Below are 23,641 nucleotides of genomic sequence, written 5' to 3'. Positions count from 1 at the left end.
CCCAGTTTTTACCAAATGTATACATATATAAAACCAAAATCACAACAATATATAGGACACATCAGCATCAAGTTATGTTTTAACATTTTATTCATCATATCTTACTTCCAAACATAATAAACACACAGTACCACTCTAATCAGTTAATTATAGCTTTGTAAAAGTCTATGTTAACACTGGCTCCAATTAATAATCACAAACCCTGTGACTTTGACACAGACATGGCTACGAGCTGGCAGACACACACCACCACACATATGCAGCCTCAACACAAAAAAGGACTGGCGGCTTCTTCATTTAAACTAGCCTCCTCTGATGTGCCGCATCCCTCGTTTCATCCCCTCCATCCGCCCGCTTGTCATCTGTTCTTGCGGCAACTTCAAACCGTGGCTCTGTTCAGGTCCAAGAAGAGCTGTGGACCGAGTCTGGGAGGACAAAAAGGGAGCTGGGGGGTGAGGATGGAGTCAGGAACAAAGTGGACTTCTTTAGGTCCAGTATGACTTTAGTGTTAGTCTGGATGGCAAGCATGTTTGCTGATGACATACTGAGAAAATCCTGTCTGTGTCTAACAGACAAACAATTCAAGCTAGGTAAGGAGCAAAGTATCTGGTGGTGAAGGATGGGAGGAAAGCTCTGGCATGGTTATGGCACGGTATGGTGTGGTGTGGTTTGGTTGGCTCTGCTGTCGGAGACCATCCCCTCGCCCCTTGCCCCCTGTGCCTCTGTGAGGACCTTCATGAGAGGGCCCTTTGTTCCGGGCCGGCAGGCGCACCAGTAAGTGAATGAGCAAGAGCAGCGGCGGCCCTCTTCAATGGCGGCTGTTTGTTTACACCATCCAGTCCCGTCATACTTCATTAGCAGCCCAGCCCACCGACAACTTCTGATGTCCTAATCGCCGATGAGTGTGTGTGGCTGCCCAACAGCCCTGAGCCTCAGCGGTTCAGGATAAAGGGGTTTCCAGGATTCCCGACACACACATTCCCACTATATCTGCCTGCCTGCCTGCCTTCTCAGTCACTGGCGGTACACATACATACACATACATGCGCGCGCACACAGCCTCCATGGTGAGGGTGGATGGGAGAACTGGTTCTTTCATCATGGGCCAAGAGGCACTGGGAGGTGAGCTGACGTCAGTGAAGCAGCAACAGTCCCAGAGAACTAGCTTTGCATCACAGAGATGTGAGAGATCTGCCGCCCAGAAAGAGACAAAAGCAAGACAGAGCGATCATTCAGGGCTGCCATCCTCTGACCACAATCACAGACTTAGAAATGTGATTTAGGGTAAGCATAAGGGAATTTCCTCCCCTGGAGGCAGGACTCGCTGTCAGGCTGCTGCCCCCGTCTGCCTCATACTACATTAACCTTCCAAAACACATAACCATTTGATTTGTTGAGCTTTGTTGGACACAACTGTGTTGTGTTGTGTGATGTGCTACCTGAGATGCACAGGTTACAAGAAAGTTTCTTTACCACAGGAATGCAGCTAATATTAAGTTTTTGATGTTTTTTGACTTTGGTCTATACGGTTGTGCACTTTTATTCTGAAATTTCTGTGTGAAAAGGGCAGCATCCTTTAGCCATTTATGTGTCTATTTCTCAATGGATAACTGATAGAGATTCTTATTGTAGAGTATATACTGTAGGTCGTGTTTTTACAGATTCTGTAAATCACCCTGATGAAATAACGAAGATTTGTCAGCTAGTGTTGCCAAGTAGTTTTTTTCACCTTTAGCACTACATAATACTAAGTTACTTCAATTAACTGACCTCCTGAATGGCACTTCCCAGCCTCTCCTGGCTTTTCACCACTTTCCTAAAAGAGACATACATCCATTATTATTTCTGACAATGATATAATAATAATAATAATAATAATAATAATAATAATACCTGAAGCTACAGCTATTATCTGCGTAATCACGTTGTGAGTTCAAGATTAAGACAAAGGAAGAGAGCCAACCTGTGTATTCTGCGAGCCAGGCTGAGGGTGAAGTTTGCTGAGCAGTCAGGCTGATAAGTGGAGGGCACTATGGTGTAAGCTCCAGGAGGAAGACAGCAGGCCAGACTGACATCCTGGGTGTAGCAGTGAGGAACACAACTGGCTGCTGGATCCTCGTTCCTGGGTAATGTCTGCTCGGATTCCCCTTCTGGGTACTGCATACATAGTGAAGATCAAATGCTGAGATACTGTAGACTTACAATAATTAGCTATTTTATTATAATGTATAGTATATTAAGAATCTTTTTCAATATTGAGTATTTTACAGCAGTGGTAGTGTTCGCAAAGTCAGCATAATTTATAGTGGCTATATGTAACTTTCAGTTTGTGTTGATTCTAGCAGCTGCTTTGGACAAAAGCGGTGGTGTTTTTACCACACCTGCTGTCGTAAAGGTCTTTTCTTAACGGTGCTGTATTGCCCGCTGTAGATTACTGAGTTAGCGTTACCAGGAGGTCATATAGTCGCGATGAATATTTTGCTCAGACAGAAAATCATTAATTTACAATAAGAGAAAACGTTACAGATGCATCGTCGCATTTCAATTGTTGCATACGGTAACTTAGCCTACTTTGGATGTCTCGTGAGCTAAACCGGGTAACGTTATCACTGTCACTGTGTCACGCGCCAAAGCATTAAGAGATTGTTGTAGCAACCAACGTAGTAATAACTTAGATTAATATAGCGCTTTATGAAACCCACGGACGCTTTACACAGGTACAGGGGGGACAAACACAAACACGGACTAAAAAGAATAAAACGTCTGTGCTAAATGGAAGGGGGGGGGTCGGCTACTGACGTACAACCACATCACGCATTGTAAAGTTATTTTATGAATGAAATAGACATATTACATTCATGAGGGGCAATTCGAGGACGTTTTTGAATCATTTACAATCTCGTAATTGTCTCCATCTGTTGAAAGCCCGACCTAGATAGACTCGGGGTTTCGCCCGTCGTCTTTCACTTCCTCTTTTATCTTTCAGTTGTTCTTTGTTTAATTTCTTTCTTTTCTGTGATGGCCCTGCCCCAGTATCAGCCATAACTACAGCAGATAACTTCTAAAATAACAATAAATAAAATAAAGACATCTCCTGCTACCTTTTACCTGGCTGGATACTCACTAACACAGGTTTTTCTGGTGTTACCCTGAAATCTGTGACCCGTCAGAATGTGTCCTCTGTAGCGCCGTCTACCAGCTGTAAATCATTTTGTGACTTCGCGGGGAAAATCGGACTCAGGCAGAGGCATTAATAAAAACTATATAAAACTAGTGTTCTTTTCACTGGTAGTCTCGTTTCCTGTTACAGGTCATTTATGATCATCAGATGGAACATTACACAGTTTCAGAAACAAAGTTACATATAGTCACTTTAAGATATCTGTATTATTACCAAAGTTCATTAAGCGAAACCTACACAGAAAATATTTCTCTTATTTTAATGTAGTTTGTCTGTTTTTAATTGTGTGACAACAAGTGCAAATTATTTGTTGAGCTAACCCTGGCACTTTTACATTGATGTTTTCAAAAGGGTCAGGCTGATGAGTGTGCACATTCCCCTACAAGCAAAGCAAACACAGACGAAAAACATATTCACAGGCGTTAAAACTGCCTGAAGAAATTTCAAGCTAACTCAAACATCTTAAAGTTTGAGTGTTAAAACCGACAAAAAGAGTAAACATGTCAAAGATCTAATTACATGCTGTACAGTTTGTATTGTGAATGACTGAGGGAAAGTACACAGAGGTGAATGGCCTGTAAATCCCTTAAAGGACAATTCCGGCGCAAAATGAACGTAGGGGTTAATAACACATGTGTACCGATACGACCGTTCTCTGGGACATGTTTTCATGCTAATCGAATGTGTCTCTAGCTTGAAACAAGATAGCGCAAACCGGTGATTAGCTTATAACGCTAGCCTTCGGGGCAGAGGGTAAAGTAAAAAGAAATCGCTATTTCTATACCACTAACAAGGCTCAAAATAGCACCACACACATTATGCTACCGTGGAAGTGTGGTGCTATTTCTGTTTACTTTACCCTCTGCCCCAAAGGCTAGCGTTATAAGCTAATCACCGGTTTGCGCTAGCCTGTTTCAAGCTAGAGACCAAGGAGGTAAGCTTCGCTTCAGAGCTCGAACCTCCTATGGCGCCATTTTGATGCTACCAAACGATCACCCGACGTTAGCATTCCATAGACTACCATTCATTTTGACGTCACTTTGACAGCGAATAACTTTACATCTGAAGCGTTTAAAGACTTTACTTGTCCGTTGTTTATTTCTAAAGAAACACAACAATGTATAAAAGGCTCCATTACCTTATATCTCACGTTATGGCTTCGTAGCAGACGTTTTTATAAAAATAGGCTAACGATTGTGTCATAACCACGCGACTTACTGTCACATAGTAGAGGAATTACCTTATAGTACAGGAGAAGCTCGCAGGCAGTTTCGACTTACATTAGCTGTTTAAGTTTAATTACTAATGTTAACTAGCATTTTAGTTAGCAATAATTAGCCTGTGCCCATGTTATCTCCTTACATATACCTACGCTCTCCGTCTCTGCAAGATTGGGAATGATTGAGATTTCTCTTGGCACAGCTACCAGAAGACTTCCAACTTTCAGACACGTTGCTCACGTCACATCTACTTCGTCTCTCTCAGTTGGAGGCTGCGCAGTAACGCTCAGCGCTCACCGGAAAAGTGCTTCTAATATCCTTCACTGGTCTCCGTCCAGAGCAACGGGATCTGTTGGTCCATTATATACTGTCTATGCTAGAGACACATTCGATTAGGATGAAAACATATCCCAGAGAACGGGCGCATCAGTACACATGTTATTAACCCCTACGTTCATTTTGTATTAATATTTGACTGACCTTATAAATGTGAAAGGCAATAGGGTGCAGGTCAGTGTCAGGGCGGCTCTGGTGCAGGGTAATCTTGACATTAACTCCTGATGTCACTGCTGACTCATCACACACTGTAAAAGGGAAACAAGGGTTCTGCCAGTGAGAGAGGAAGTTTCTGCTTCCTCCGGCTGTCTTTCCCTCAACCCACGAGCCCCGGAAGTAACTGGTCTCCCACTCTCCATCTGTCGTCAATGGCAGCGAAGGCGCTGGACTTTTCAGGGCACTGAGGAGGAAACCAACATTGTCATGTCAGGAATTCAATCACAGCACCTTACATGGCGAAACATGGAAGTAGGTAAATCCATCAAAACATGTGTGGGGTAACAAATTGACCAGCAGATGTCACCATTTACTTGCGGTCATTTATTTTTATGGGAAATCATGGAGAAATAATTAGTGTGCACAAATAAAGAATAAACCGGGATATCAACTGAATAAATCATGTATAGATCATAGAAGACAGATCCAGGCAATGGATAGTGAAGTTCAAGCTTCATACAAAGTTTATGTCATGTTCATGCTAATGTTTGTTAACATAAATGGCGTTCTTTTGCCTTAATAATTATTAATACCACCAAACAATACACTAAAGCAGTCAGGTTGGGAACCCATAGGTATATGCATATTACTCTTTGTTGCATTTAGTCATGCTTGAATTATGACCAATGCATTTTGACTGTAGCTGAAGTTACAACTTAAACCTACATTGTGTAATTTTTTTAGTTGATTCTTAGCAAAAACCCCTTTGTTCTTTCACAAATATGTGCTCATTACTTCCACCAACTAATCAAAGTATTTGCGTAAGCGTAGAATCTGCCATTTAGAATCACTGAGAATACATACAGGCGAGTCGCTCGAATGACGGCCGCCATGTAGCGCCTCCATCTTTAAAATACCTTAGCCAAAGAGGGACATACCTCCGCCTTTCGCACTTTTAGACTCAGGGGCACCGTGACGAATGCCAGCCGGCAGGGAAAAAGAGAATTAAAATGACGCGAAGCAGGCAACAGGCAAAGCAACAAGCCTGAAGTTAATATCGGAGTGGCTAGAACAGCTGCATGTAAACGATGGAGATACTAAGAGCTAATTTCGGGTTCGGCCACTGTAGCAGTTAAAACGCGAACGGAATGGGAAGGGCTAGAAAGTAATATTCAGTTGGTTGTCATACCGTACAATTTCACCGCTAGATGGGAAAAATTCGGACACAATGTAGCTTTAAAAAAACAAGTACATTTCCCGGGATTTCAGGGATAGTGTGCTTCTGCTCCCAGTTGTTTTGATTTTTCATTATAAATGTGTTAAATGTAACCTATTGTTTAACATTGTGTTCTGTCCAGTTGTGCATCCGATTTTACTGATTTGAGAGAATTAATTAATAAAGTTTGTGCACCGATGAGTTTTTTCCCCTCCATGACACCTTTTGGGCTCCACAGAAAATAGACATCCACACACACACACACAGCTTGTTGACTTTCTCTATCTGTAAACTAGTCCTTACCTGAGGGATGTGGAAGTGGAGGAAAAGGCCCTGATGAGGAAGCGGGCCTCAGCTCCTGGCTGGTAGGTGCTGGGGATGAGCAGGTAGTATCCAGGCTCCAGCTGCCCATGGAGAACCACCTCTCTTTCGTAGGCGTGGCAGTGAGTAGAAGCACAAGGAGGTTTGTTCAACATCCGGCTTAGATTAAAACGCCTTTTCTCCACCTAGTGACAGAAAAAAGCGAGTGACATGACGCAAAGACACAAACACAAACCTTTTTTTGTCCTAAAAGTGATGGCACAAACCTTCCACATGTGTAGAGCGATAGCCTGGTAGTGCTGGTGTGTTGTGTTGTTGCTCTCCTCGAGTGGCGTTTGTGCGTATTTCTCCGTGGTTCTCCATTTTCTATGCTGTAGCAGGGACACCAGCAACTCTCCTCTCTCGCACACTTTGAGCCAAAATTTTGGGTTGCTGCCATAGCTGCTGCTGTTTCGGCTGCCACCGGCGGAGTGTCCTCTCATCCACCGGCCAGCCAGCTGGTGGTTGTGTGTCAGCAGATTTCCTGTGGGAGAGAAGAGTTGTCAGGGTTAAAAAAAATAAAATAAAATAAAAGGGGGCTCCAAAGAGGTCTGTATGTTTAAAACATTCTTTGGCAAAATAGGGGAATTACCAGTATATATGCTCTTTAGGTGCCCCTCATCATTGATGGGGTAGCCCACTGTGACATCATCAAACTGGGACAGGAAATTTGTCTCATCCAACCAGAACTCGCCCTCAGCCACCCTGGCTTGTAGGTCCAAAGCAGAAACAGGGTCCACAGCTCTCCAACCCACACCACTGTAGACAATGAGGTAGATTGAGTGAATGCAGACTGTGGCTGTATCCAAATGTCTGGAATTCCCAGGACTTGCAGACTTGTGGATTTTACAGGTGTGTACATGTGATTGCCTAAAAGGCTTTTCAAATATACAATAAATCAAGTCTGCGAGGTGCTACAGCTCACTTTCTCTGGACTTTCTACAGATTTACGGAGAGCCCAGCCACCCTGGGTGCAGACTTCCGACTTGATGTATACAGTTATTTATGTAGTGAGGTTTGATATTGCTGACCATTAAGAAATCTATTCACAACAACCATTCATACCAACACTTTGAGATACAGTTACAATGTCAACGCTAGGGGTGCATGATATATCGACTCAATATCGTTATCTCGATATCACGTTGCGCAATATTATATCGAAAGTGTCGCGATAAGTACGCAATATTTGGTTTATTTTGTGGAGCGCTGCGTCCCGTACGTTGGCTGTGTGGCTTAGTTGTGTTAGATTTAGAGCCCGCCTGAAACGTTATAATGATCATGTTTCATTGGCCAGTTACCGTGCCACTTGCATATGTTAGCGCACGGGTCCACTATGTGACAAACCGTATGGAGCGTACCACGTGACGTGTGTGCATATTTGGACGGAGTGACGGTGTAAGTGAAGAAATAGAGACGAATCAGAGAAGCGAAAGAAAAGTTATTCTGTTCTGTAGACATGGTCCTTATTTATGTGTTCATGTTGTACCAGTCCAATATGACTGTCAGTTGAAATAAACCTTGTGTTGTAAGAAAACTTGTTTTATTTGTTATTAATCTATTTTAATGTGTTTTCCCGTAACTTATAAATTGACATATGTTTAAAAATATCGAAATTAAAATCGATATCGCAATATTCATAATCAATATTCGCAATATAACATTTTGTAGTAGTACTAGTCAACGCATTGGTCATATCCTTGGCGACTGTAGTCTGAAGACTCATTTCTTAACTATCACTAAATCTTAACTATGACACACATAAGCAGACACACATGCCTACCTCCCCATCCAGGCCCCTCCCCAGCAGCATCTTCCCCAGGGGTTTCTGATCCTGAGCAGAAGTACTTTGCTCCCTGACACCGTCTTCACATCCAACCACTCCATGACAGTCAGCGCGTGGTACTGACCCAGCTCACTGGCACCTACAACAGTCATCGAGCTCATCAGGTGATGTGATACATGATCAAAATCACTTGTGTCTGCATGAAAACACTTCTTTCTGACCTCCGGGACTGCTGTGAGTAGAGCAGCTGAGCGCACACTCGTCTTTCACTGGATACAGAAGGTTCAGGTCCAGCCTTCTCCTCCTGACCTGGTCACTGTCCTGTTCTAGTCTCTGCTCCTCCTCGGACTCTCCCAAGCTCCAGCGCTCCGCCACGCCGCCGGTCAAATCCACCAGGGCCTCGGACACCTGCCCTGCCCACAGCCGCTCATATGAGCCGTGAAGCCTAGAGAGGATGGAAGGGGAATGCATTAGAAGGTTCATTGTGTTGTTCATAGTAGAGATGTTCCAATACCATTTTTTCCTTCCCGATTCCGATACCTGAACTTTAGTATCTGCTGATATTGAGTACCGAATATAGCCTATATATTTTTTTTAATAGCTAACCCTGTATGGATGTAATATGATTGCAATCATTGTTGTACGGCCTGCCTCAGGTTAAACCCTTTGTGAAACAAATACATACAGAGAATAAATGCCATATAATAATATAACTGTTTTTTATGATCTAGTTTGACAGTCAGTCATGACGGAAAAAGAACATAAATAAAACTACTTTGAAGTAGATTTTCTTCTGGGCTAAATGCATATATTTGCGTACTTGCCAATACCGATACCAGCATTTTAGGCAGTATCGGAGGCTTTTCCGTTACTGGCATCAGAACAACTCTAGTTCATAGTAGATTAAACTGAGAGATAAGACAGGAAATTCTAAAGGTTACTTACTTGGCATAGGCTTTCTCCAACAGGGCTACCCAAAAGGCGGTGGGGGAGTGGCAACGTGAGAAGCAGAGAGTGGAATTGATACAGGGCAGGCGGTCGTCAATGGTCACCTCTGTCCAGTGTCCCTGCTCCCAAAAACTAAACTGGAAGGAGCCCCTGTACCTGCTGTCACCCCACTGGGGCTGGTCTGGTGGCAACACCTACAGAGAGTCACGGACTAAATCAACACAGCAGTATAGGAGATACTGTAGATCAGTGGTTCTCAAACTGTTTTCAATAATGTAGCCCTTTTGAATTGTTTCTTTAAGCCAAGTACCCCCTGACCAACGCTAATCATTTTTGGTAGAAAAAAAGTCAACATAAAGAGGAACAGTACAGCACTGTCAGCGATAGATTTACTAAACAACAGCCTTGTAACTGAAAAACTTTAATTAGCAATTAAATGCTAATGAGAAAAGGAGACAAAAACTGTAAAAAAACACAAAACCTTGGAAAAAGATGGTAGAAAGAAGGAAGGAAATAAGGCAAGAATAGGTCGAAAATAGTATCAAAAACAGTGACATAACTTTGAAAAAAGCGAGAAACTTGTAAAAAGTAGGATAGTAGAAGGAAGGAAGGCAAGAAGAGGTCCAAAGAAGGCGACACAAATGTCACATTTTTGGTAGAAAAAAAAAAAAGTCTACATAAAGAGAAACAATGTTCTGGACAACAGCCTTGTAACTATTAAACACCAGGGTTCATACGCATTTTAACCAATACTTTTCGGCAAATTTCCATGACTATGTATTCCTGAAAATGTCAGTCGACATTATACAATAAGAATAAAAATCTGTGTTAAAGTTTACCCTCAGAGGTTTAACAATAAAATTAATGACAATTTATGTGGTTCATAGTGGGATTCGTAATATCGCGCCCCGAATAGAACGTTGAGGTTAAGACGACGTGAAATACATTTATTAATCACATATTATTATGCTGTGTTAAAAAAGAAATTCCATGACTTTTCCAAAACTTTCTGGGTCTTTTTATGTTTCCAAAACCTTTCCAGGCCTGGAATTTGCATTTTTTAAATTCCATAACTTTTCCAGTTTTTTTTTTCAAAACGTATGAACCCTGAAACATTTTGTTAAATATCTCACGTACCCCCTGCAGTCCTCCAAAGTACCCCTAGGGGTACACATACCCCCATTTGAGAAACACTGCTGTAGATAACATGCTTATTTACTGCAACTTTGTCTAACCAATCTATCAAATCTAAATGATAATACAGTTGCTCTACCTTGTTCAGTAGATGTTTGCTCTTGAGCAAGGAGGTGCAGGCACAGAGGAACCAGCAATCTCCTAATAAGCCTTGTTTTGCATGACCCAGGTTGATGTCGTCAGGGAACAGAGCTGGCGACTGGCAGATTTCCTTAAAGTATGAAATAGACATAAATTGAGACACACTGACTTAAAGAAGACTTGAAATAACCCTGGGATTTGGGTTTTGGGGGGAATTGAAAAAAATGAGAAACTTCTCATTATACAGTAAGTGGTTAAACTGAACGTGGGCAAATAATGTTCATCTCAATAAATATTAGTTACGACTTGAATCAGAAGTTGTTACCAATTAGGTCAGGGCCTTTTACAACATTGTTTTGTCACACTATATTTTGTTTGAATTACAAGATAATACACAGACATAAAAAAGGTACATATATATGTATTTGCTTTTAGTGAAATACAGAACAGAACAGAACAACTTCTAGGCACTCTTTCATAATCAAATTTTATTTTGATTAGCCTGTGACAGGTGATGCAAGAGTATTGGTCGGAAGCCAAAAGGGAAGAGAGCCACTGAATATGAAAAATTCTTTTGATCTGAACAACAGCATGAAAACATTCAACCCATGACAAAACACACACAGCGGATTTTCCACATTTCCCCTTTGGCACTGGATCAGACCTGCGGGCGTAGCCAGGTGATGTCTCCCTGCAATTTGGCGATGGGCGTGGAGCTGTCAGAGAACAGGGACGTGTCGTCAGAGGGGAAGTCCAGGTCCTCAAATAGAGCCTCGCCTCCACACTCTGCCCTACCTGCAGGGTTCATACGCATTTTAATATGCGTATGAACATAAAAAAAATAATTCCATGACTTTTCCAAAACTTTCTTGGTCTTTTTATGTTTCCAAAACCTTTCCAGGCCTGGAATTTGCATTTTTCAAATGCCACAACTTTTCGAGGTTTTTTCAAAACGTATGAACCCATACCTGCTTCTTTCATGGCTCCTGCTTCTTTTCAACCTGGATGAACCTGCTGTGTCAGTGGGTAAACCTCAGCCAGCTGTGACCATCCTCATGGCCTCCATGTACATTTGTGTTACACCTAAAAACAAAAGAAATATATAATATGAATGAAATTGTGTATATTTGTGGTTTTCATCTGTGACTGTATAGTGTTTTTTGTTTTGCGAATATTTGGTATTACAGCTACGTGTGTACTGCTATTTTATGACAGAACCCAATCAAATCAAACAATATCAGTTCACCTTCCATCATAAGTCTACAAATATTAATATAATGTAACAATGGGTATATTGTTACACCATTGTTTGTATGTAAGTAAACGTGTCTTTTAGGGGGAGAACATACGTTGTGGTTACACGCCTAGCTTAAGTGATAAGCACAAATTCATATTTTAACCCACAACCGCATTAACAGCGAAATATAACGAAAAGCTGCATGAATGTGTCTCCATAACTAAACTGTATTGTAACAAACATAGCAGGTAATTATGTTGCTCTCCTATACGTTTCTATATCTTACCATTGTCCTCTTTTAAGCATCTTTCCCCTCGTAGATAGCTCGTATTCTTCATAAAAACACAGCAGTTAACTGATAGCTTCAGCTAGCTTGTTATGCACAGATGTATAGTTAGCATCTCCGTATCGCTTCATCTTATCATGGTTTCACAACCATTAACGTCACCACAAGCACACCGAGTTTTTTATCCAAAAGCATGACAGATTTCGTTATGATTAACAATTAAGGTGTATCCAAACCAGGCATATAATCCTGCTGAGTATGAAATACACGTAAATTCTCTTCCGCTTGGACATCCAGTTCATTCAAAAAGTGAATCCTTCCTGTGCTGCTGAACACTCCCGCCACCTACTGTTGATACCATGAATTACACACTTCACTGTCCACACGCTAAGTGTTTGATGATGAAAATTACATTATTATTATCGTGCAAATGTTGCTTATAGAACAGTCAGAAAGTAGAAATGTTCGGTATTTGTTGAAACTCAACGTATTTACTAAAGTGGTGTTCTTGCTATAGCAAGTACACCACTTTAGTAAATATATATATAAGCTTACTTTACTTGCCCATTTTCCTCCCATCTTTCTTTCTTTCTTTCTTTCTTTCTTTTCTTGTCTTCCTATGTGTTTCTAGCACTTATCTTTATTTCTTTTATTATTCTTTCTTCTCCTTTTGCTACTTCTTTCCTTCCTTTCCTCCTCAATTAATCACAAAGTACTTTTACTTACAGTAGGACCCTTGAGTACACTAGGCCTACTACTAATGCATGTTTACTTCAGCAAAAGTTTGGCATGGCTATTTAGAAATTGTAATGTGGTATTTTTATTATTTCTAAAAAAAACAAAAACAAAAAAACCCCATAAGATCTAGGTACTTAAATAGATGAACACAGAAACAGCAAGAGTATTAGAAATATATTATATTTATTGGCTTTAAAGTAATACAAAAAAATATTAGATGCATTGGCTGTGAAATAATAGCCTACTTTATATTAATCTTATGTCTTTCAGTTGTTTTCCTCAGGTGATCTCCACGAGTGAAGATGCTGCTCAAGGTTTTCTATTTAAAGAGACAAAAAGACAAAAAAAACATCACATTTATTCACATACGATTGTTGCATCTTGACTCAGTATTGGTGCCTGTTCTGGTTTTTTCTTTTTAGCTCAGAGCTTGGTATAGAGAAGTAAACTTACTCTGGTACAGACTCCTGTGCAATTTTCACCCACTTTCTGTCAGGATCGGCACAGACAAGTTTGTTTCTCCATGTCTTGAAACTGTATTAAGACAAGGGAAGAAGTTAAGACATTGCTGCTAACAGCAGAGCCGATATTTCTGTTTGTTATGGTAGTGTGTGATGATGCACAGATTATTTTCTCTTACATTATTGCCTTGATGTTGCAGTGATCTATGACCTCTTGGATTCTGTAGTATTTCAGAAATTTCACTGGGATTGGATTTTCTTGGTACTGTGTGCAGCAGAAGGGGCCTTTAAAGAAGAGACATTACAAACATTTCAGCATAGTAACATATTTAAGGGGCCACTTTAATGTGAAAACAGAATCTGAAATACAGGCAACAACTCATGTGTTCTCCCAAATAAATAAAATAAGAGAAATCTATAATGTGCAGTAAATAACTGCTGAAGTCATACTTACTGCTTTCACTCAGTGCCACCAGCAGCACCAGCATAATGGAGACCCACACAGCAAGCTTTGCCATCGTCACGCAGCTTCTCTTCAGCAGTGAATTGGTTTTCTGAACTGGATTCTTAGATGGTATGAACTGATAAAGTTTGTCTCTGGCAGTGAAGTTTAAATACTCAAATGCCAAAGGTAATGTCCTACTACAGACTAGGAACTATAGCTGGAAATACCGATGTTGTAATGAAATCGGGTCAAGCGGGAAGTACAGGTTTTTAACCACAACAGTGGCACAAAACCCCCTCTTCTCTGGGTCAATAGCCAACAATCCAGAGATGCAGTAAGCGTGTTTATTTTTAAAGATACTGGCATGATGTTATGCTATGAATATTACAAAAACGTTGTACATAACAGTAAATGTTGTTCAGTCCTTGAATGTAAACGCTTTAAAGCTACCTTTAAAATGCCATCATTTATTTAACTCTATTTAATAAGCAGAGGCGGAATATAACTATGTTCATCTACTCAAGTACTGTACTTCTATACAAATTTGAGGTATTTGTACTTGAATACTTCAATTGTATGCTTCTGCTCCACTACATTTCAGAGGGAAATATTGTACTTTTTACTCAATTACATTTATTTGAGAGCTGTAGTTACTTAGAATATTCCGATTTCACACACAAAACATGTGATCAGTTTATGAAACATGATATATTTTCATGAAGTAAACCACCCAGCTGTATATAAAGTGGTTAATATTTGCTATAACCATATGTTAACACTGACAGGAGCTGTTTTGCACACGTTTACTTTTGATACTTCAACTATATTAAAATGAAATTAACTTTTTGAATAGTTTTACTTAAGTAACATTTTGAATGGAGTATTTGAATAGAGTATTTTTTATGTTATTGCTACTTTTTTCTTAATATCTGAATAATTCTTAAAGCGATGTTAATAAGGTCTCATTGAGATCTATTTTTCAAAAGCAAGCTGAGAACAAGAATTATACAACGTACAATATAGACTAATGGTTTGACAGCAACCCCAAACCTTACCTCACAAACATCCTGCTGACCTTTTTTACGAGGTATTATGAGGCAACATAGTAAATACATTTCGTCTGCAATTATGACCGCACACTGTTTTCATTGTAGCTATTGTCCTCAATCAAATGATCATTTATAGGCCTATACTTATTATATAATTTGTCAATCGGCACTGGTTAATATCACCCATCACCATTGCTTACAAACATTTGTATAGATACAATAAAATGCAAATTATGGAACTGGGGTAATGCAGATACAACTACCAAGCAAAAGTAATGACATGCAAATCAGAGTCAAATCAAACAGAACACATTTTACCTTCAAACATAATAAAACATCTTCTTTTTCATCACTTATGAAGACATTATTTTATAGGAGAGAGACAAAGTCCTTGTTTCAGTCGTTTTAAAAAAGCCTTTTCACATAAGACATTTTGTTATGTCACAGTACATATACAAAGAATGATGTCAGAATTCCTTTATGCTGCTTCAGTTTCAGGGTCCTGGTATTTATAAACTTGCTTTTCGTACTATGACAAGTCAAAATGTCTGCTCAATCAACTCCTTATTATGAGCAAAGGGGTCCTTAATACATTTTCAGATCAAATATCAAACTGTTTTGGTTATTTCACATGATAAATTTCAGCATTTATGTCTGTTCTCCTCACTGGTTTAGAGTGGGCTGTGAAAAGGCATATTGAAAGTCCACAATTGAGTTTTCTTCTTAAGCCCCCTTCTCCTCTTTGTGAGTAGGTGTCATTTCATGTCTTGTTCTCACGAAAAGGAAAGGTTCACATTTTTAAAGTCTGTTTTAAAGCATGACCCCTGAATGAGAACTGAGGAGTTTGTCTCCCCCCCCCCCACTTACATTTGAGTCGCACTGGAAAGAGATCACTTCAAGTCCATTCTGAACAAGAGAAAAAATTACAGTGACCAATAACTCATATGTACATGGACAGTATTTAAATAGTACTTTTCTAGTCCCCGCGACCCGATACCGGATAAGCGGATGAAGATGGATGGACTTTTCTAGTCTTAACGACTACTCAAAGCGCTATTACATACATATTACCATTCGCACACATTTATACTGAGGCTGCCATCCAAGCTCATCAGATAAACATTACACACACTCACAAATCGATGGCGCAGCACCGGGAGCAATTTGAGGTTCATGGTCTTGCCCAAGGACATTTCGACATGAGACTGAAGGGCCAGGACTAAAGGAGACTGTGCTGTTGAGGTTGTAGCTCCAAAATTTTTGGAACTCTCTCCCATTGGACCTCAGATCTGTGGACACTTTTAAAAAGCAGCTCAAGATCCATCTGTTTTGACTTGCTTTAGTTTAGTTTTTTTTATTGTCTTTTGTTTTTAGCTTGATTTCATGTATTTTGTTCTGTTTTGTACTTGCTATTGTGTTTTCTGTTGTAGCCTGGATTGCTCTGTGACGACTGCTTTTGAAAGGTGCTACAGTATATGAATAAACGTATCATTATGAACCTACATCAGAGACAATACTGTTATTAAGTTGAGTTGTAATGCTGTGAAAATGCACGTTGCAGGAAATCAGTGATGAGATGTTGCATTTCAATGTTCAATGTTGTGGTTTTGGTGGAAAGGTTGAGATGCACAATTAAACACATTAAGTGTTTCATGACCTATTTCAGTGCTCCCCGTGTACTTTTTTCCTTTGATGCATGGTTCTTGAGTATATAATAAGTGTTCCTCTGACCTAGAAAATAACCTCAAAGCAACCTACTTATAGGGTACCACGTTCAGGCAGGGCTCAACGAGGTCTTCAGTGAATCTTTTATTCTTCAAATAGTTTGCTGTGATTAAAAAATATTCTGCCTTTAACAGAAGTAGTGCATGGTGAAACTCACTGAGAGCGGAGTCACACCTGTGTTACTTCCCATGTTACACTGGACTCTTTGTTGTATCAAGGTGTGGTGGTAGGAAACCCTAACACGTGTGACCTGACATGTTTGTCCGTTGAACTGGTTTATTATTATCTTCAATTCTGTTCTTTTTATTCACATACATTAGGCCAACATGCCAAGTGAAATTGAGTTCCTGTTCTATTCATTTGTATTTTGTTATTGTGCTAAACCAAAATTCAATAACATTATTCCATTGAAATTGACAGTAAAATCCAATCCAATTTTTGTATATTTTTTCAAACTGATATCTGTTAATAATAAACATGCACACACAAAAATCAGCACTTCTTCTGGTTCACATACAGGTGAATGGCAATACTGTGTGTGTGTGTGTGTGTGTGTGTGTGTGTGTGTGTGTGTGTGTGTGTGTGTGTGTGTGTGTGATATACCCCCCCCACATCTTCCCCTTCTCTTGCATCGGGGAAAGTGAGGGGAGTTTTTCTGTGGTGGAAGTTTCCTGTTCCTACGAGGAATATAAGAGGAGGCTGTGATCACCAGCTCGGTCACAGCCTCTCTGACTCCACCTAAATCAACAGCTCAGCTCAGAGGAAGACATGGTGCCAATCAAAGCTACAGTGATGGTGATCACGCTCCTCACCATTTGTCTAATGGCCACAAACACATCTGCTGCAGGTATGGACTGGGTATCCTCCATCTCTTTCTTTTTTTTTAAATAGTGTTCTATTAATTAGTTTTTTATTGTTTGTTATTTTGTTTGTTAGTTCCATCCACACAAATCTGGCTATGATAAACAGACATTTTATGCTACTTTATACTTCTACTCCACTACATTTTGGAGGCATTGTTCTTTGTACTCCATTACTGTATATTTGATAGCCTAAGTTACTTTGCAAATTTAGATTATTACAAAATATAATACATTTATTATCAAAGGTAAGCTACTCAGCAGTATATAAAGTAATTACAATTAGAGCTGGGAGATATGGAGAAATTCAAATATCCCGAGATTTTTAACCAAATACCTCGATATCGATATTGTGGCGATATTGTAGGGTTGACAATTGGTGCTTTCACAAAATATGCACACAATGAGATTTTTGATAAATAATCATCAGTTATGTTGATATAATAACTCTGTGGGTTAAGGTTAGTAATAGAACAGCTAGAACAGTCTGGTGTGTTCAGAAAATTACATCTCTACTGTAATGCAGCCTTTAAAACCAGGAAAAGACAACACTTATGTCATTTCAGGATATTACGATATCCAAAATTTAAGACGATATCTAGCCTCATATATCGATATCGATATATATAATATCGATATATTGCCCAGCCCTAATTACAATTAGCACCACCTTTACCAGCTGTAACATTAAAGTGAAGTACACATGAATCAATATTATAAACCAGTAATATAAAATATATTATTCTGAAATGGCCCATTCGGCATAATGAGTACTTTTACTTCTGGTACTTTGAGTATATTTCAATGCTGATACTTTTGAACTTTTATGTACGTAGCATTGAATACCAACTTTTACTTTAACAGAGTATTTTTACACTGTGCTACTTTTACGCAAGAGAATTATCTGAATACTTCTTTTATCAAAATTTTACTTCATTTTTTTATTTTATTTTCTAGTATCTAATCATCTTTTCTCTTTTTTCACAGTGCGCCATGGATGCTGTCGAAATTACATGGCGCTCAAAATACCATTTGCTAACATCAAGGGTTACTCGGTCCAGACTGTCACAGAGCTGTGTCCTATCAATGCCATCATGTGAGTATCACTCCTCCTTCTCAGCCAGAGAATAAATAACATACAAGACATATAACATATGTATATGCATAACAATAGGGTTCATCATAAGTGTATAAATGTTCATTTTTTATTCTTTCCCTTTTTGTTCTATAGTTTCCACACAAAGAAGGGTCAAGCATGCACCAATCCTGCTTTACACTGGGTGATGGACTATATCAACCGCTTAAGGTATGAATATTAGCTAAGAGATTGAGCAACATAACTAAGAAACCGCATCATTTTGCAGGCTGTGGAATGTATTTACATAAGAGCATGGCTAAAATTATAACTGGATCAATTCTCATTGCAGGAGTAAAGCACAATTGGTTCACATCAAGACCTCACAAGCACAGGAATAAAGCTATTCTGCTTTTTGAAGAGAGCCCAACCAGTTTTTCTGCCTGTTATCCAGTAACCAGTGATGTTTCAATAACGCTTCAGTGAACTCCTGTTTGAAGCTAAAAAAGTAACACAATACAGGCATCAGCTCAGTTTTAAGAGCCTTGAATAATATACGTTTTGTATTCTTTGCTTTTATAAAATGTATGTGTACATGTTGTAATATAGAATCATTAAAGTTTTGTTAAAAAAAGGATAAATTGTGACAGCTCTCTGAATGAAAACACTCATCTCTGTGTATTATATTACACAGAACTGAAATTACCACACGTGTAAACTTCCTCGGCAGCATGCCAGCTTCTATCTTATATCACTGGTTTGTTTGTCCCGGTGAGAAATTCCAGCTCTGGAGATTTTTTTTGTGCCGTGATCAAAACAAAAAGCGGTGAAAGCTGTGACATCAGCATGAGGAAGTCATAAAAGTTCTTTATGTAAAGCACGTAGAACAGGTATTTCAATGTTGACACAAATGCTGACATCAGCTGTAGTAGTAGTGTAATAAAGTGTAATGATTTTCTGCAGGGACTGTTCTGGTCTGGTCTGGCAATGCAAGACTATAAACAATGTGTCCTTTAACTAAGGTAAGGAGCTATCATTTCTTGAAGAACAATATAAAGTACATATGTTTTAAATACCTTTAAAAGGCCAGACATCCTTGACTTCTTCTTAATACAAGATTATTCTCTAAACCCCACCTTTGTTTAAAAGTAGAAAAGCTTGCTATTACAATGTCACATAGAAAATAAATTCTGTATCTGCTCGTTAGAACACATCCTTGAAGCTACCATATCATTTAAACAAATATTCACCCCCAAGGTGTCACATTCTTTGGCTGCACCATAACATCAAATGAACATTTTTTGTGCACACGTTTTCCCATAGTGCAGCATGACATATTGTGTGTTTTGGAAAACCTTTGAATTTTGTCCAGAATTTTATATAAACACACATGATGAAGGACACCGCTGCATCACAGCCATCACTCAAAAGACTCTTTACTTAATTTGTAAGATTTAAGGGAGACTATGTACTTTTTTCTGAACAATGACCACTGTAGCCACATGGGACAATTGTGGAATAATGGTGACTGATAAAACAGTAACAACAGCAGAGTATAACAGAAGCATAAGCAGAGAAGAGTTATGAATTCAGCAAACCCACTCAAATGTCAGCAGTGATATCTATCTAACGCTAACATCTAAACCAGAACAAATAAGGCTGCAGCCATAGGCGAAAATATTGCGGGTGACGCAGGGGACAAGTCCCTTCAAAATTTAGAACATGTGCATTTGTCCCCCCAAACAAAAACATGAAAAGTAGCAGAGGACTTTTATTTCGACGAGCTGCTAACGCAACTCATAGACGCAACAATGTTTAAACTTCGAACAGCAAGAATCAAGTAGCCTACATGCGCATTAGCCTCAAATAAGCCAAGCTACAAAGAGCCACATGTAAGTGCAACATGTAGCCTAAATGCAAAAAGTGCAACATGTAAGATGCACAGTTGAAGGAGGAAGTACTGTGACATTTCCACAATAAATTGATGAGGAAAAGGCTGAAATTGGTGCATAAAAATACATCAGAATGCAGGAAATAAAGTGTTTGATGTTGAAATTTTCTTAAGGAAGGACATCTTACCATGTGCTCCCCCCCCCCAGCATCAAAACCTCTGAGTGAATTACTTTCAGCAAGGGGGCTTCTTCTGCTTATGAAGTCAACTTTTCATTTGTAAAAGGTGTTATTTTTACTTTCAAAAAGTTACACTATCTCACTTTACAGAGGGCAGAACTTTTAAAACTATTCCTATATTAAATTTAGTGAAGCGTCGAAGCCATTAATTCAGGGGAACCTGAACCTGGGGAAATTTTTTTAAACAATGAGATATAACCTACGTACACTTTGAAGCTGAGCATCTTGATTTCCTTTCCTCTCATCTCTATCTGTAAAATACAGCAGTGAGATTGTGATTTTTATGGAGAGGCAGCTTTCTTCTTGCTTGAACTATACTTGATTTAAGTTCAACTTTATTTATATAGTGCTTTAAATATACAAAACCAAAGCCAGGGTTACAAAGTGCTTCACTGTTAGTAAAGAGGTGATAAAAAGTTATTTTTAAATCAAAAAAGTAAAAAGAACATTGTAGATCCAGGATAAGTTAAAATCATAATATAGGAAAAATACTATACTGTAAATACTATACTGGGAAAAATAATAATTAACTGTAAACTATTTGTCATTTCCATATTACAGAACAAATGATCCGCTTGTACATGAAGTTGTGTAAAAGAAACTCTTTAAACACTAGATGGCGGTAGTATCACTTCAAAGTGCTGTGAAATGATGTTTCAGCAACACTTTTATTAGTTTTGCTGTTTCAGTGCTCTTTGTGAGTGACAATATTTTTTCACACAGCATGATCACACAATGATGTGGACTTTTAGCTGCATCTACACGCTATTTCCTTCTCTTTCAATATACAGAGGAAGAAGACATACTTTAATGACTGTATAAATGAAAATTACATTTCCAACTCTGCTATTACACATTACACACATGTGCACAAACAGGACCTTATACAGGCAATAATGGGGCGATGTCATGGGCCCCAAGCAGGGGGTTCGGTGCCTTGCTCAAGGGCACCTCAGCAGTGGCCAGAATGTGACCTGGCACCTCTCCAGCTACCAGTCCACCCCAGGACTTGAATCAGCGACCCTCCAAGCCAAGTCCTTACGGACTGAACTACTGCTGCCCCCCCAACATCTCAACATTTGCACAACCGGGCTCATCATGGGCGGGTTTCAGGTCTTCAAAGTGCTGTGAAATGATGTTTCAGCAACACTTTTATTAGTTTGGCTGTTTCAGTGCTCTTTGTGAGTGAAATATTTTATCACACAGCATGATCACACAATGATGTGGACTTTTAGCTGCATCTACACGCTATTTCCATTTCTTTTAACATAAAAGAAAAAGAAGACTTTAGACGAGACTTTAATGAGAAATGAAAATGTTACACTCTGCTGTTATTACAGATATACACATATGTATGTCATGGCATCAGTGCCATGCTCAAGGTTACCGCAGCAGTGCTCAGGAGGTAAAGTTGCACCTCTCCAGCTACCAGTCCACACAGGGACATAAACCGGTCACCAAGCTAAGTCCCTACAGACTGAGCTACTGCTGCCTCCCTCCTCCCCAACATCTCAACATTTGCACAATGTGCGGGTTGTAGGTCTTTGGAATGTGATTTTCTGTATTTAAACTGCTAAAAAAGTATTCTTTTATCATGGATGTGCTTCATGTCCAATCCCTTCAGCGATTAGCTGTTGGCAACACCAACAAAGCCGAACAAATGAACAAATGAGCATTTTTTCCTGTCGCATGAACCCTTCCCACATGACAGTCTGAAGCCACGCTCGCAGCCACCATTACATCACATCCACTGTTCTGCACCACTGTACGGACTGAGTGCTTTTCTATGAATAATACAGAGAGACTGGGGAGTGGGGGAAATGGACATGAGTTACTAAATGACAGAGGTAGTTTACTGTTAGAAAAGAGAAAGGATGGAGTTGGAAGGCTTTTCTGGAGTGAAACATCACTGAAAATGAGTTATATGTAGATACACACTGTAAATAATCACATCAGACACTATTGCATGGATTCTGATTCAACTTTATTGAATTAATTAATGAATTATCACCCTTTCCCAAACACATTCCTACATATATCTCAACTGTGTGTTTACATTCCATGAATTACAGATACAGGACGCAGCGTCAGAGAGTTGTTACAGATGGGTACAAAGAGAAATGGCAGCAGTGTGGCCGGTCCCACACTGTCTGCAGGAAGACAAGGTTAGAGACTTGTTTTCCCATGACGAAGCAGGCTGCTTGGGGATAGAAGGAAACCAACATATTTCACGCCGAGATAAAACACACACACACACACACACACACACCTCAGTCAAAGAGGTGAAAATCTCCTTTCTGCATAAAAAAAAAAAATGCTTATATCCTGTCACATTTGCAGCAACACTAGGAAGAATATTAGAATACATATACTGAAAACTAGATAATACGTTTACTGGTGCTCTAATCTTTCCACCTTTTTTTGTTTCCCATTGTCCTCTCTCTCTTTGTCACTCGCTCATTCTTTCCAGCACAGTTAACACAGAGTTAACAGAGCTCAGTATATAATTAGACAAACAAAAAAGAGAGAGGGATGAAACATCTAAAGGAGAAGAGACTCCAAATGATTACACATTCACTCTGCTTCCTTCCCCCTTGCTGCACACATAACCACCAATTAGAGGAGAGGAGGATGAGGACAAGCAAGCCGCCAGAAGTCTATTTATGTCTCTATCTCTCTCTCTCTCTCTTCCCCTGAAGACTATTCAGCGCCAGTGCCAGGGAGGGAGGAAGAGAGGAGAAAATAGAAGTGAAAAACAAGAAGTAATACAAATAAAGAAATCAAAGTGTTTCGCATCCGGTCGGCCGATTGGCTGAGACGCGAGTCAGGCAGATCTGGGCCACAGTTGCACTCATTGTTCAGTGAGCTTTTCTACACAGTTCAACCCAGCGACAGCAATGAATGTTGATTGTGACCTTTGGTCTTTGGGTACAGTGGAAACAGAGTGTCACTTTTGTACATGTTCGTCTTCGTCTCTCGATTTTTGCATGCGCCCACTTGCTCTTTTGTTCATTTCTTTTTTTTTTTTTTCACTTATTCACGACGTCGTCGGAGCAAGCCTCGGGGCACAGTCAACGGTCGATGGTTTTTATGTGATCCATACCAAAACTCACCGACAGCGTTGAATGTTCACCGAGGCAAGCGGGGCTGTGACCGT

General features: G+C 39.6%; 3 protein-coding genes and 1 long non-coding RNA gene across 6 annotated transcripts in view; 1 reads left to right on the top strand and 3 right to left on the bottom strand.

Annotated features, from left to right (window-relative positions):
- Nucleotides 1-72: 72 nt before the first annotated feature.
- Nucleotides 73-12,327, bottom strand: capn10 (calpain 10). 2 transcript variants are annotated; one of them, XM_031281265.2, is made up of 14 exons: nucleotides 12,002-12,326; nucleotides 11,447-11,561; nucleotides 11,143-11,273; nucleotides 10,477-10,608; nucleotides 9,201-9,397; nucleotides 8,477-8,700; nucleotides 8,253-8,394; nucleotides 7,062-7,228; nucleotides 6,697-6,953; nucleotides 6,413-6,615; nucleotides 4,882-5,137; nucleotides 1,964-2,157; nucleotides 1,771-1,816; nucleotides 73-1,191 (listed from the first exon to the last, which is right to left on the bottom strand). In XM_031281265.2, exons 2-14 carry the CDS (start codon nucleotides 11,457-11,459, stop codon nucleotides 1,162-1,164), a joined length of 1,992 nt encoding a protein of 663 aa, XP_031137125.1. In that variant the 5' UTR covers nucleotides 11,460-11,561; nucleotides 12,002-12,326; the 3' UTR covers nucleotides 73-1,161. The 2 variants fall into 2 exon arrangements, with proteins under 2 accessions (XP_031137125.1, XP_031137127.1); XM_031281267.2 differs by lacking the exons at nucleotides 73-1,191; nucleotides 1,771-1,816 and having other exon boundaries at nucleotides 1,966-2,190; nucleotides 12,002-12,327.
- Nucleotides 12,328-12,903: 576 nt separating this feature from the next.
- Nucleotides 12,904-13,869, bottom strand: ccl20a.4 (chemokine (C-C motif) ligand 20a, duplicate 4). Its single transcript, XM_031281276.2, has 4 exons — nucleotides 13,655-13,869; nucleotides 13,380-13,485; nucleotides 13,193-13,273; nucleotides 12,904-13,058 (listed from the first exon to the last, which is right to left on the bottom strand). Exons 1-4 carry the CDS (start codon nucleotides 13,716-13,718, stop codon nucleotides 13,049-13,051), a joined length of 261 nt encoding a protein of 86 aa, XP_031137136.1. The 5' UTR covers nucleotides 13,719-13,869; the 3' UTR covers nucleotides 12,904-13,048.
- Nucleotides 13,870-17,099: 3,230 nt separating this feature from the next.
- ccl20a.3 (chemokine (C-C motif) ligand 20a, duplicate 3) lies at nucleotides 17,100-18,863 on the top strand. 2 transcript variants are annotated; one of them, XM_036005761.1, is made up of 4 exons: nucleotides 17,100-17,259; nucleotides 18,263-18,375; nucleotides 18,511-18,585; nucleotides 18,707-18,863. In XM_036005761.1, exons 1-4 carry the CDS (start codon nucleotides 17,188-17,190, stop codon nucleotides 18,753-18,755), a joined length of 309 nt encoding a protein of 102 aa, XP_035861654.1. In that variant the 5' UTR covers nucleotides 17,100-17,187; the 3' UTR covers nucleotides 18,756-18,863. The 2 variants fall into 2 exon arrangements, with proteins under 2 accessions (XP_035861654.1, XP_031136847.1); XM_031280987.2 differs by having other exon boundaries at nucleotides 17,116-17,266; nucleotides 18,267-18,375.
- A 3,588-nt stretch (nucleotides 18,864-22,451) lies between these two features.
- The window catches only part of LOC116037393, an 11,420-nt gene continuing 10,230 nt past the window's right edge, over nucleotides 22,452-23,641 (bottom strand). The window contains exon 3 of the long non-coding RNA XR_004101863.2: nucleotides 22,452-23,641. This exon is cut by the window's right edge and continues 291 nt beyond it. This is a non-coding gene — a long non-coding RNA (uncharacterized LOC116037393).

This window comes from Sander lucioperca, chromosome 9 (assembly GCF_008315115.2).
Source record: "Sander lucioperca isolate FBNREF2018 chromosome 9, SLUC_FBN_1.2, whole genome shotgun sequence".
In the NCBI taxonomy this organism is placed as follows: domain Eukaryota; kingdom Metazoa; phylum Chordata; class Actinopteri; order Perciformes; family Percidae; genus Sander; species Sander lucioperca.
This window is presented reverse-complemented; position numbering and strand designations above follow the sequence as displayed.